The 15349-nt window shown below is 36.5% G+C and overlaps 1 protein-coding gene across 1 annotated transcript in view; it reads right to left on the reverse strand.

Moving 5' to 3' along the window:
• Positions 1–15349, reverse strand: part of NAA16 (N(alpha)-acetyltransferase 16, NatA auxiliary subunit) — a 55336-nt gene that overhangs the window by 27618 nt on the left and 12369 nt on the right. The window contains exons 6-8 of the mRNA XM_009574133.1: positions 13812–13931; positions 11570–11665; positions 7667–7773 (exon numbers count right to left, since the gene is read on the reverse strand). Of these exons, the coding sequence (XP_009572428.1) occupies positions 7667–7773; positions 11570–11665; positions 13812–13931 (323 nt within the window). The remainder of the gene's footprint in view (positions 1–7666; positions 7774–11569; positions 11666–13811; positions 13932–15349) is intronic.

Consider the following 15349-nt stretch of genomic DNA (forward strand, 5'->3'; position numbering starts at 1 on the left):
CACCAAAATCAAGAATGATGGCTGGAGAACTGTACTGAAACAATTATTAGATCCCTTCATATCTATAGATACCACCCTCAGCCTAACCCCATTTCACTCCTGAATAAACCACCTGCTCTTTTGGCAAGTGCCTACCCTGAAGCAGCAGTTATAAATGCTTCACTTGACATGTGGTGAACCATGCATGTACTCACATTTAACCTAATACTAAGGCAAGTCAGCAGTTATTCACCTGTGTTTTGAAGTTAATCCACTTCTTAAAGACAGATTCTGAGACAAGTGCCTGTTTTTCCCTTTGTGAATGGTCTGAGAAGGGAGAAGCAAGAAATTCTAGGAATTTAGATTAGGAGGGCTATGCTGGCAAGTGGATATAAAAATCACAACTAAAGATTCCAAATCACAGTATCTGGATTAGGGATCTCAATGCTTCTGTATATAGGCACTCATGTACAGCTTGCTGGCTAGCAAGTCAATGGCTAGCTACAAGCTGATCCTAGACTTGAAGGTGAAACCCAGTAAGAAGATACTATCACAGAATCATTAAGGTTGGAAGAGACCTATACAGACTGCCTAGCCCAATCCCCCCTTATCACAGAATAGGGTCAGCTGAAGCAGGTTACTCCTGGCCATGTCCAGTCACATTTTGACTATCTCCAAGGATGATGACTCCACTATCTCTCCGAACAACCTGTTCCCCTGATGGACAACCCCCACAACCAAAGTCTCTTTTTTCCCCTCAAATTTTCTCTTGTATTTTTAGTACACATACTAGCTTGTCTGTTCACTGGGCACCAATGAGAAGCATCTGGCTGTCTTCTTTCACTCTTGCCTTCAGATATTTATACATATAAGATTCCACCTGAGCCTTCTCTTCTCCAGGCTAAACAATACTAGCTCTCAGCCTTCCCTCATATGCCAGACACTCCAGTCCCTTCATCAACCTCATGACCTTTCTCTGGACTCTTTCCAGTATGCCCATGGGGCTCTCGTACAAGGGAGCCCAGAACTAGACCCAGCACTCCAAATGTCTCTCACCAGGGCTGAGGAAGGAAAAAGATCACCTCCCTTGACTGCATGGTGGTGCTTTTACTAATTCAGCTTAAGATGCTTCTTTGCCACAGGGTACTCTGCTGGGTCATGTTCAGTTTGCTGTCTTATAGGATGCCCAGGTCCTTTTCCGCAAAGCTGCTTTCCAGCTGGTCGGTCCCCAACCTATACTGGAGCATGGGGTTATTCGTTCTAAGGTGCAAGACCTGGTATTTCCCTTTGTTAAACTTCCTTTCAGCCCATTTCTCCAGCCCATCAAGGTCTCTCTGAATGGCAGCACAATCCTCATGCATCAGCCACTCCTCGCAGTTTTGTATCACCTACAAGGTTGTTGAGGGATACACTCTGCCCCATCAACGAAGTCATTAACAAAGATGTTACATACTACTGGCCCCAGCATTAATCGCCTGGGGACACTAGTTGGACTTCATGCTGCTGATCACAACTGAGCCTGGCAATTCAGCTAGTTTTCAGTCCACCTTACTGTCCACCAAGCTGTACTTCAATAGTTTGTCTGTGCTACAGGAGACAGTGTCAAAAACCTTGCTAAAGTCAAGATAAACAGTATCAACTGCTCTCCCCTTGTCCACTGAAGTAGTAATTTTGTCATAGAAGGCTATCAACTTAGTCAGGCAGACTTCAATAAATCCATCCTACCTACTCCCAGCCACACTTTGTCCTTTGTGTGTTTGGTAATGGTTTCCAGGATTATTTGCTCCATCAGCTTCACAAGGATTGAGATGAAGCTGACTGGCCCATAGCTCCTCAGATCCTCCTTTTCGTACTTCTTGAAAACAAGAGTGACATTTGCTTTCCTCCAGTCCTCAGGAAACTCCTCCCATCACAATGACCTATCAAAGACTGAGTGCCAGTGCAGTGACATTGTCCAGATCCCTCAGCAGTTGTGGATGCATCCCATAAGGTCCAATGGGCATGTGCACATCCAATCTGTTTAAAAGTTCTACAATCTGATCCTCCTCTAACTGAGATGTATGTGTTTAAGAAAGCAATGAAAGTGACACCCATAGGCCCTCAAAAAAATCACAGAAGTTGTGTACGTTCTCTATTGCCTTGTTACACCAAACTTGCTACTTTTATCAGCAACCCTCAGAAGATTTACCACAAGTGTTGAGCTTGAAATGAGAATCTCGTTAGGAAAGATGACAGAAAGCATTACTATGAAAGGTGCTTTGAATTTCTCTAGATTCTGCCTCATGAAGAGGTTTGGGGCTTTGGGGTTTTTTTTAGCACAACAGTGAACGTTGTCAATGAAGTCACTGACAGCTGATTATCTTCTGCTTTTCCTTGATATGTAACAGGAATCCACTCTTGGATGTGTAAGAGAATAGACACAAGTATCAGCAAGACAGCACTAGGGGCACCAACTAGGTGTCAGTTGAGCAATCCACTGCCATTTTGTTGCACACAGCCAATTACAGAATATATGCAGATGCCTTACTTAGCATCTCCTCCTGATCTAAGAAGTATCCTACCAGAGAACTAAATGATACCTAAGACATCGGAATAAAAGTATCACCATATCCTATGTTTGTCTTGGTGCTAGTGGATGTAGGAAGATGCAGGTTGAGAAGAAAAAAAAAAACCACCCACTAAGTACCTGCCTGGAACATGTCTTCCTCCCAGGAAGCATCAGCTCTATCTGCCAATTAAAGGCATAAATTCAATGCATGAAGGGTACAGTTTAAACTGCAGATTTAGTGTAAACGCCACCATGATGTTTAGCAGAGTTGCTTTCCTTTCTAGGTAACTCTTCCCCCAGAATTCTTCCATTTTGTGATAGAAATTACCCAAATAAAGTTAACACGGGGAGAAAAAAGTCCCAAGAAACAAACAAACATGCAATGAACTTAGAGTTTTGGAGAGCAGCAGGACATTCATGGGGCTCCCTCTTGGTGTCTTGAACAACAGCCAGAACCAAGAGGGTGTTTCAAGAGGAACTGTACAAACAGGCACAGGCTGGTATTTGAGAAGGTGACTGAAACACATGTGTTTACTGTGGAATCTCTGTAGTAGTTCCATATTCTAAAAGTGGTTTTAAAATCAGATATTCTTGAAGAAGAGAACCCGAAGTTCCTGGCGTTTGTTTTAATACATGAAACAACATTCAACAAATTATAGAAACACTTCAAGTCTATACTCATATTTTCCCCATCTTAGTTTCTTCCTTCAATTTAGCAGCCATACATTAACTAGATGACTAATTAAAATTTGATTAATATAGATTAATTGAAACATGTTCTTCTGAAGACTGAATTGTCTATTTTTGACAGAAAAGAGCAAATTATTTCTGAATGACAGATAGCAACTACCCAAAAAACCACCATAAAAACATCAAGAATTTTCTTCTTTTATTTATACTTTGGTAAAATCATGCTTCATAATACACTAATGAAATTATTACCAACTCCATCCAACACACACAGCCACAGTAACAACTTATGCAGTAAAGTGGGTGAACTTAATTTTCTGAAGAGATACCCATTTTTTGCATTTTGCCTGTGACTGTTTTGCTACATGTAAAAGCTATTTCCCTGCACTTGTTTCATACGAGTAGAGTTCCTCTAAGTGATATTTAGGAGTCTGCTAGCTGTGTTAGTAACACAGCAGTTAGCTAATTGAAACACAGAGTCAAACATATTGTCCTTACAAGACACCACAAGATCAGTTGAGAAAAATAAATATTGAGCTCAGAATGCAGGTCTGTTCCTTAACACTAGTAACCTGCATAGGAAGGTCTCAGCTCTTGTTCAGACTAGCCATTTCCTTTCCTTTCTCCAACCCTAACAGGTAAGTAGAACCTGGTACAGCACTTTTTTACATTGGTGAGCTTTGCCTTTTATGTAACCACATTCACTTTACACTATTTCATCATGACCAGAGTTTTCACATTTAAAAAGCCCCAGGCTATATTTACAGCATTCCCTAGAGGCTCCCATATATTGAATAAAAGGAAGACATAGCCAATTTCTTCACAACATACAGTGGCTACTTCAAAAGTCATCTGAAACAAACACACAGTGATGAACACTATTCTCACTGACTAAAGCCACCAAGACAGTGTTTCATCAAATGATTTCTCTAATATGTTGTACGTAAAAAGTGATCTATGACTGAGTATCAGCAATGATGTACCACTGAACATAGTCCAGATAGTATTATAAACTTGTTTTGAGAAAGACACTCTGGAAAAATACAGTAAGACTCGCTCTGACAGTCTCTGTCACCCTCTAATTGACTTTTTCTTCAGTTGGAAAGACATAGAATCTGGCTGTGTACCAACATAGCAAGTTAGGAAGCGATTAGTGCGTGCCTTTTGTATCTGCAAACAGGGAGCATAGTAACAATTATCACTTGAGAAAGAACTTGAACTCTTTACATAACATATCCTTACTCACCCACATTACGTGTAGAGAAAAATCAGTTGCCAATATTACAGAAAATGATAAAACCAAACATCTCCTTTTCAGTTGGCCTTTGTCCAACATTCCCCTTGCAATTCAATGCCTCCCTCTTTTTTTTCTTATTTCAATATTAGAGTAATTTTATGCTACAGCATGGTATAGAAGTGCACTCAGGATACTGAACAGCTAGCATGATTTTTTTTAATTATACAGTATTTTAATAATCAAAAGTTCTGTCCACAGCATAATATATTTGATCAAGTTTAAATGGCAGTACAGTTTCTAGGCAAAAGACAATTGTTAGCTCTGTTTCTTCAAGCTTCTCACCCTTCGTCTTTACTACTTATATCTCCTCCAGCCTAGGTGGCTTGACAAAGAGGAAGAAACAGTCAAGAAACAGTTCACGTGCTACTTACCAGACTAGCATAACAACACAAAACATTAAGAATCACAACCTCATTTGAAGAACTTTGAAGGATTAAACAATTTATTGGATAACTCCCTTCTAAAACTAGGGAGAAAAACATTAATCAGATCACTGCCTTGCAAGCAGTGAAGGACCATAGAATTTGCAATCGGATCTTGTTGCAGAAGCAATGTATAGTAATTTACAGTAAAGCAAGCTTAACACTTTCTTCCCCTCCCCATCAGCTTCCAGAGTTATTTTAAAGTCTGCCTTAAGTACCTCTGAAACATAATTATCTCAAATCTCAGTGGGTTAACAACTCACTCCTAGAAGGTAACAAACAATATTGCTGAGACTCTGATGAAACATCCAGCTAACCTGCTTACCCCAGGTTTCACCATACTGTCTCTGTTACCTTCTCAAGTGTCCAAGGTTCAAGCAGTTACCAAATCTTGAACAGTTTCCTTTTCAATCAAGTTGTGCAGTCAAATATAAACCTCCGCACATCAAGAACTGAACACAAGGCCAACATATGATTTTTTCTGCTCCAGAATTTTAGGGAAGACAGATTGCATAACATAATATAAAGTATGCTTTAGCTCATTAGAGACTTATTTATTGGAGAAGATTTTACCTCAAAAGAAGTCTTTGAGAATGCCAAAAAGCAAAGCTATATGTAATCTTTCTTTACTGAACAGATTTCAGATCCTCATGCCTTTTGTTACTCGAAGAAAGTCTCTTCCAGCAATAACCTTAAGATTTTTTTTTTTTTTACATTAAACAAATAGCTTTACATTATTGTACTATGATGTCTTTCCCACTTATGGTACTTCCCTGTGACTTCACCCAAATGATCTTAAAACAATAGTTCTACTTCAAGTGTGAAGGAAGATCAAAAACATCTTTCCTCCTTAACCAAAGTAAAGCACATTCTTTAGTGAAGTGATGAAGAACCAGTTGTACTCCACACTTTTCTCCACTTAATATTCACAAAAGTATGTAAACAAATTTCAACTAGGTAGCTGAAAAAGTGACATCTCCTCCACCCAGTTAGCACTTCAGGTATTTCAGTTTTGGTTTGTTTGTGGGACATTCATTAATTCTTTCTAGAAGCAACTGGTAAAGCTTGCTCAATGTTAGTTTCATAGATATGAAGTACTCATGTAATAGATACTTTGGGAACAAGTATAACCAGTTCCCAACACACCCCCGTGAAACAGATGGGACACACAGTAGGCACCTTCAGGTTCGGACATCTATACTTAGACAACCATAACACAGGTGCCCGTGCTCCCTCTACAATCAAAACAGATCTATCAGATCTACCTAGCACAGTCAAAAGGAGCTTTGACAGCTGTTCAAGTGATCCTATCTAGGAAACCACATACGGTGATGAGCTGAACAGTTCTCTATGTCCACTGACCTAAATTCACATGCCTGAATCTGGAACTTAATATCACAAACAAATCCAAGTGTATTTGGAAATTATGAGGCTCTTGATTTTAATTTTAATTACTTTTTAGGATTAAGCTGGCAGTTCCGAGCAGCACTGATTTGATACAATGAAGATAACTAGCAACAAGCCATCTTTCTGGATAAGTCTGCCCCAAAACATGGTAGTCCTCGTTTTTTTTTTTTTACCATCATGTCAAAAACAATTAAGTGCTAAAAATCTTTTCATACACCAAATGAGTTCATAAGTATCTTTTAACTTCTAGATTTTCATCCTAAAATAGCAGAGGTAAAACTTTCACAGCACTGACTGTACTTCTGTCTAGACAGTCAGTGTACCATCACTTAAACTTCAATACAGTTTGAAAAGTTTAAATTGAAAAGTATGCATTAGCAATAGGCACTGTAGAAAAGCTTGTACTATGCATGATACCAGGATTTACTAAAATTATGTCAACCATGGAGACACAGTACCAATTACATTCTCCAAACAGAAGTGTATTGAAAATTTCACGTAGGACAACTAGCAAAGAGACTCTTAGAAAAAAGAATAATTTTAGTCCAATTAAAGGAATATCCATTGCTGGTTGAAAAGCTGCATCATGTATTTAGGATTTTTCCAGCTACAAAAACCTCTTCTTACCTAGTCATGAATGGTTTAGAATACCCAGAGTTTTATTGCCTATAGCAAAGATAACGTCTGAATAGACTGACCTTTATTTTATTTTCTATATGTTTTAGTAACACGCTTTAGTTTGAAAATTTATTTTTACTATACCTTACTGACAAGCTTAGAATGAAGAACTACATTTGAAACAACAGTTTTAATGTGACACAATTTTGCCAAAACTGTGAGAGTTCAGAAGTCCAAAAATTAAACACTAAAGTGTTAGCTAAAAAATGAAATGGGAAACAAGCCTTTGTGGTAAATACTAACGTATTCATTATTCATGCAATTCAGAAACGTACATAGAACAATAGCCATCTGTGCGATATTTAAAATCATGACTTCTGGTGACATCATAAACCATAAGTTGAAAGAATCCTGACACACTTGCACTCGAAGTACACAAAAATAAAGTTATTGGTTATCTTTGATTTTTCAAGAACTTCAGTGCATTCTGCACCAACCCGAAGAACTGTCTATAGAAGTGAAGTTTCATACATACCAAGCATTATCAAGTGATCATTCATGTATGACAAAATAGCACACTGAGAAAAATGTTCAGCAACAGTTATTAGTAAGTTAGAGGAAAATCTATATAAAACCAGTTAGTTAAGTCTGTTAGAAATTCAATATAGAAGACTTCATTAAAACCAAATAAATACTAAATTTTACCTTTTCTGGATTGTAATATAAAGATTTCAAAGTGGTAAACAAGGGTGGGCAGCCTTTACTGAAGTTAACCCTCAGGAACTTATCCATTAGATCTCTAAATTTTTCACCTAGAAACAAAAGTGTATTTGGTTATATGTCAGTGATTGCAAGTGTTATATAAATATAAGCACTAATTGCTGTGCAACTCTGGGTAATAGAGTAACTGAGAAACTGCAATTAAGGGTTTTCATCTTTCCTGTTATTTAAGAATAAGATGCAAATATGCTCCAGCTAAAAAAAGATCAGAGTAAAACGCTTAAGTTGCTAGTGTTTAGGAGACTGCTGACGAAGACATGGTAACAGTCCTCAAACCTGTAAAATCTATTAAAAAGAGAAAGTATTAAGTGCTGGCTACAGAGGATGTAGCAAGGGCTACTGAAACATTGGAAAAAATTATAATGGTAATAATAACTAAGCACTGGAATGGATTACCTTGGAGATCTTGTAAAAGCTCCATCATTGGAAGTTTTTATGATTAAGTTAGATAAAAGTGTGTTAGGAATACTGCAGATATAAATTATCCTGCTTTGAGGAAGAAGAATGGATGAAATGAACCCTCTACCTCTCTTCTAGTCCTATTTTTTATAAGTAGGACATGACTTCCGATGTTAATACGATTGTTTCTGGAATCAGAAACAGAATAGAAGACTGGGTTTCAGAACGATAAACTGATAGAATAACAGAATCATCGTTACCAAAATATACTGGCAGAAAGCTAAAAATCTGATTTAATTATGTTTTCAGGTAAAAATTACAGTACTTGCAGTATGCCACCTTTCTGAGAAAAGCTGTTGCCAAAAAGAAAAGCAGGACTTCAAAGAGAAGATATCCAGTGAGGAAAACAGCTGTCTCTCATGTTTTTATTCCTGTGATGAAAAGTGGTTGTTTTCAATTGTTTCAATTTTGTTTTTTTTTTAAATTTTTTACTGGTTTTGTTTGCTTTGCATAGGGACAAAGTTGCTACACTTCACTGCCTACTCTGTTGTGGACTTCTCTAAGTCTTTAAACAAGGAAGTAATACACTTCACATAATGCTAACATACACACATAAAACTGTTGAAATGAACTTCAGTTCATTAAGAACACATTACAAATTTCATTCATTTTTTTAATAGATATTCAGAAAATGAAGATACTACTGCTTTGTATATAACATTCTTATGTACTTCCACCAATTCTTAATTGTCCTACACTTACCATTACCAGCACTGTTACTGAGACTAATAAAAAGTGACGCATGCTCTTGCCTTGCTGTACTAAAACTAACTGCTGTATATATAAACTCCTACTACCTGTGGACAAGGATCCATAACAGGACCATAAGCACATGCTCTATTACAAATGGATTAATTAAAACTTGTTTTCTCGCACTACAAGAAACTCCGTTATATGACAAAAAATCCATCTCAGTTTTTCAATTTCCTCTGTCAAATTACTCTAATTTATACTCTTGATGGAAGAATTGTAATTCAGAATTTAGGAAAGCAAGATTAAAGTTTTCATTAAGTACGTATTTATTTATAGAAAGCAGAACAGCTTTAAAACAAAATCTGAAAAATGCAAAACACACAGCTAGGCACCCACCTATGACATAAAGCCAAGCTCCAAATTTAGTCTCTGAGGCATAGAAGAGACCTGACCACAGGAATAATGAATCCACAGCAGCATAAACCAATCTAAAACTGGATGGTCAAACTCCAACCCCCCCGCCCTTGATAAGTCTGAAAATTCATTTTTACAGCCTTCCTCCATAAAGGTGGTTTCCAGGCCCTTGATAAGTCTGAAAATTAATTTTAACAGCCTTCCTCCATAAAGGTGGTTTCCAGCTGGATCAAGGAGCTGATCTGTATGAGATACAAGGTTATTAAGATGCAATGCATGGCAGGGTCTGGGAAGGACTGCCCTTTTAATACAAGCCTGTACTTCAGAGTATTTTAAGCCAATTCTGAATGAACCAGTGTTGGTTGCAAGCAACTAGTCAGTGACCACACTGGAACAGCAACCTCATTTAACCAAAAATGCTATCCTCTTGAAATTTGCAAATACATTTCTGCAAACAAGTTTGTTTCTACACCTTCACATTCTCACTATTAAACTTTTGCCAACAGGAATTCTTATCTGCTGTACTTAGAAACACAAGAAATCATTTAGTAAATAGATGAATGTCTAGGGGATCAAAAACAGTCTTACACATCCATGACCAACACAAGCTTAACAGATTAACAGAAACACAAGTTTTAATTTGGGAAAATTATTTGTTATGAAACACTCAGAAAGTAGCCTACTGAGAGATTTTTTCCTTGACTGATCTAATTATGAATTTTGCTTTCATTTAGACTATTGCTACAGCAGGAACAACTAATCCTTATTACCAAACATATTTCTATTTAAATGGACATTAGCTGTGAAACTACAGTCAGATATGATAAGGTAACCTAGTGCAAAACATACAGTGAAATGAAGTCAACAGCAAAACACAGTATTAATAAAGATATGGAAAAGCATTTTGCAGGTTATTTCCTTTTTTGCTATGTATTACCATAACAACTTTATTACAGGAGAAAAACAATTACTTGTCACCTAGCTTTTCAAATCTAGCTGAACTGCCTTAAGATTTGCCCTTGTATCTTCAAACAAACTGAAATATCTGGGGTTAAGTAAGGTACAAGTGTTAACTTCAGGGGTAAATCTCTTAAGAAGCAGTTAAAATCTTGTGATTTTACACAGGACTCGTGAGCAACAGCAGAAAAGTGGACTAGCTATGCTCGGTAGCATTTTAAGTTAAAACAAATGTGGTTTTCAGTAAATGAGCTACACTAAAAACTAACCTCATGAAAGTACAAGCATGAGCAGATACGTTGGGAATTTGCAGCTGAACTTGAAAGTTTCATGACACTTGATACCTAACTTAGGTACTTTTTATTTCTTTCCAGAAGTTTTCTACTGGAGTTACAGCAGTCAGGCAGTTACATACCGATTTTATATTTTTATAGGATTTACCATTTCATTTAGCCTCTTTCCTTCTATTTTTGAAGATCATAGTTTTCTGTTTTAAAAAGTATATACATATTCCCTCCAGAACTGAGGATATTTGTGCACTGTATTTCAAAACAATTTTTGAAAGGACAGAGTCACTGAAAGAACTTGGCTATAAAATTAAAAATAAAACAATTTGTGCTACCTAACACTGCAGACCTGATTTTTGTTCCTATTCTTATTAAATTATCAGCACAAAGTTAGTTTACGTTGTAGATTTAAGTTTTAATGGTTCTGCAACAGTGTTGTACACCCAGTAAGATATTCAGAGTCATAAAAAAGATTTAGTGTTTTCTGTACAGTAGGAAAACTGTACAGTACAAAACTGTTAGGAAATTCATCAGTCCTATGCTATCGTGATTGTTACATGCATCATTTACACCTGGTTTCAGTGTTTATAAATTGTAAGTTAGCTTATATATGTATACTAAAGATACATGGGGGGGTGTATACACTCACCTCTATACCTTTAATTCAAGTGTACTATACCCCCTACCTTTTAACTTATGATTCTTAACTTCCATGATGCAGAAAAATGACGTGCAAGAATTCCTACAATCTATATACCATTCTGTACTGTAGTTTTATCAATACGAACATTACATAGTTCGTATACCACATTAGAGCACACGAACTTTTTCTATCAACTCCTAAAACATAACAAATAAATTTTGTCTATTCCAAGAGAAATGCGTTCATTTGATTTGTGTACTTGTACAAATAGGTATTAAATGCACAAATAGGTATTAAATGCACATTCAACAGCCTGATGAAAACTTAATTAAAAAAAACAAAAAACTATTACGGAACAGATATGCAACTTGTTACCTGAAACAAAGTTTAAAGGTAATCTTCTAGGTGAAACTGCTCTGGGATGTCTTTTACTAACTTCTTCATAAATCTGAAGCCTCTCTTCTAAAGTGCCTATTATCAGTAAATATAATAGATATAAGTAACAGAGAAAAATCTATTCTTCTAAATGTTTTTAAATATTGAGAATTAATTTAGCTAGACTTCTTAGTTTGGATTTGGAACAATTTAAACATTTCAAGCTACTTTTCCCAGTTAATCATAAACATTACTGTGTAAAACTGTACTGAAAACACACTGCATGTACAATAAGCAACTACCCGCATTAATCAATGTAAGGATAAACTGCAAACAGGACAATTACCTTGCACAGTCACACAGTACTAGAGTTTGGTTTCTTTCAGTTACATGCTGTACAGACCCATTCACACAGTAGTTTGACATTCATAGCTTCAATTAACTGTTTTTTCATTACGCATCCATTTCAGACATACTTAAAGCATTCAGAGAAATATATTGCATATCTAAATCATAGGTATACAAACAGCATACTATACAAGCATGCATTTATTATAGGTCCTCTGATGGCAGCAAAACCAGGGCACAACACTGCCAGTGTAAATACTGAGTACCAGAACTCTTTATACATTAATATTTAACAAAAATAAAACTACTTAAAAGATTTTCTTCCCACTCCTCCCCTTTCCCCCATAATATGCTTTGGAGCTCCAATGTGGTTAGAACTTAAATAAAACTAATCTGTTTCTTTGAAATGCCATTTTCACATAATTAAGATCAATTTTGCTTAAATATTATTAAATTCATCAAACAATTTAAATAAAACTGAATGTAAAGATCAAGACTATGACACAACATATATTTAATAAATATATCTGTTTTCCTTTCATAAGAAAAACAATTTATCTTGTCACTGAGCTCAGATGTTGGGGAAGGGGGGGGAATATGTTACCCAGTGGCTCCAAGAGATGTAGAGTTCTAAAAGTTATACTAAAATGATGTTTGGATTGGAACTAAAGCATATAAAAGCCCTAATTGAAGTCACAAGTTGGAGCTCCAGAACTTACCATGGGGGAGGAAATAGTCCTAAGACCACCTAAAAAATAAAGTAGCATTATTAGTTTTATAAATTAGTACAGTTTTAATCTACATAGGATTTTACTATGTCAAATAAACTACTGGATTCATTCTTTCTTAAGAACTACACATTTTCATCAACATATTTATTGTATCAAACAGAATAATCAAGTTCTTGGGTAATTTATTTTCTGAGACAATAATCGTGATGTTCAACTCTATGGATAGACTAGGAAAACCACGCAGAGGGCAACACTACTCTCTGCATAAATGTAACAAATGCAATCATTTTCATTTCCCAATCACAAGCCATATTCCCAGACCTTATGAAACCCAACTGTAAAACTTTCTAGAAGAAAGCTGGTTGAGAAATATAATGCAGCTATAGTATCTACGAATAATATCCTTGTGGGCTTATGATTTATGATGTCATCAGAATAACTCCAATAAAACTTCCACTAATTAGTGAACAGTGAATAACAAGGAAATCATCCTGTGTAAAGGTAAACACTCAGGAAAGTTACCACTGCAAAACACTGATTATAGTACAAATTGTTGCAATATGTAATTTAAAAAAAAAAAACAATTAGCTACTTTCTGGAAAGACAGAACAGCAATAATGTGAACTAGCATTGGAATAACAAAGATTTTGTCACATTTATCGCCTTTTTCTCCAAAGAACAGTCAGCTTAAAAAAAAGAATTTTTTTTTCAGATAGCCTATCTTTAAAAGGCCATCTGATTTGAGTATTTCTCTACATGCCTGTAGAAAGAGGTACCACCTGAACAAGTTTCAGAATGACAATATTATGTTGTGGTGTATGATAGTAGTCTGACAATCAACTACTAGACAGGAATGAATTGCAATTTGGTTTACAAGTTCATGTGTAGCAAGGAAACGTTCTTCGTGTAAGCACGTTAATAAATGCCATCATTAGCTCCAAGAAGAGAAAGACTTGCTGTTGGTATTTTCACACATACAAGTTTTTCAGTGAATGCTTTTAAAATGTTATGATAAACACAACTGTATCATATTCAAGATTAGAAAGTACCTAATTGTCTGTCAAGTAAAGCTTTTTAATCTAAAACAGTAACATATCAAACAGGAGTTTTAAGTATGTCCTGTATCATACATATTTTCAATGTATCTATGTATGTTAACTTACTAGGTTGTAGGGCCTTTTCCAAGCCTTCATAATAATACCAGTTTTCTGCGTTGCGCTCAATTAACTCTTTGTATACTTCACCAGCTTCTTTCAGTCTTCCCAACTTTAGTAACATTTCTCCTAAAAGCAACACAGTAAAGAACTGTGAATTACATGAGAAAACACTGATGGCTTGGGAGTGAAGTTTAGAAAACTAGATACATAAAATTGGGCTTCATCATATGTAGTACTTAAAAAGAGGTTTGATTTTTCCAACAGCATTTACTGTGTATTACAAGTGCTACCTGAAGCTACCACACATATAGCTCAACACAGTTTGGAGCATTCGGCACCTGGGAAAACAAAGATTATTTGAATGTCTGTATCTGAGTATTTAAAATAGCTATTGGGATTACCAAAGAAACAAGCAACACTTCATTCCAGGACTCCAATACGACTCATTTCTTACCAGGCTGTTTACTTAATTACTCTTACATTTTTCATACAAACTAACCAGTTTTTAACCAGTTAAATCACACTGGTTTGCTACTAAGTAAATTGTTCTACTGAGTCTTGCTTGCATGGAATTCACTTTCTTCACAAAGTCCGTACAGTGCTGCGTTTCGGGATTTGTGACTGAACTTTGATAACACACCAATGTTTTTCCTACTGCTAAGTGGTACCTGCAGAGCATCAAAGCTTTCTCTTTTTACCCCCACTCTGCCACCCAGCAAGCAGGCCAGGGTGCACAATAAGTTGGGAGTGGACACAACCTGGACAGCTGACCCAAACTGGTCAAAGAGATATTTCATGCTATATAGCGTCATGCCTAGTAATAAAAATTGAGGGGGAGAAGCGTTTGGGCAGGTGGCCATTGCTTGGAGACTAGCTGAGCATCAGTCTGCTTGTGGGAGGTGGCAAGTGATTGCCTTTGAATCACTTGGGGATCCGTGGTTTTTTTTTTCCCCCCCTTCCTCTTTCCTTCACTTAAGCCGTCTTTATCTCAACAATGAGTTTTCTTGCTTTTGCTCTCCCTACGCTCTCTCCTGTCCTGACAGGGGAGGCTGGGAGAAGCGAGTGAGCAGCTGTGTGGGGCTTACCTGCTGGCCAGGGTCAACCCACCACAATTGTGCACGCAAGGAGCAGCTGAAGAATACATGCTATTACACTGTATAATTGTGCATATTCAGAACTCAGTATTAGTACTCCAAATCCACAAAACAACTGTGGATTATTTTTAATCAAAAAACTCAACTTCAGTATTCACTTAAATAGGGCAATACAATTAAGTGCATTAGAAAGCTTAAGAAGGAAACAAAGATTTAATACTTCAGTTAAAAAAAAAAAGAAATTGGTGTTTGCGCTACAAACAGCGTTCTTCATGAGATCAATACTGGGTTATACTAGCTCTGATTTACAGAAAGGTACTCTAGTATGCACCAATATAATAATCTCCGAGATATCCTCTGTTCCTGGGCCAAGTCAAGTTAAATTACCTGCATCCACTATCCACTTTGGTAGGACAAGTCACTTGAACACAAAACTGTAAATCTGGTGTT

The sequence above is a fragment of the Fulmarus glacialis genome, unplaced genomic scaffold (assembly GCF_000690835.1).
Source record: "Fulmarus glacialis isolate BGI_N327 unplaced genomic scaffold, ASM69083v1 scaffold1943, whole genome shotgun sequence".
NCBI lineage: Eukaryota > Metazoa > Chordata > Aves > Procellariiformes > Procellariidae > Fulmarus > Fulmarus glacialis.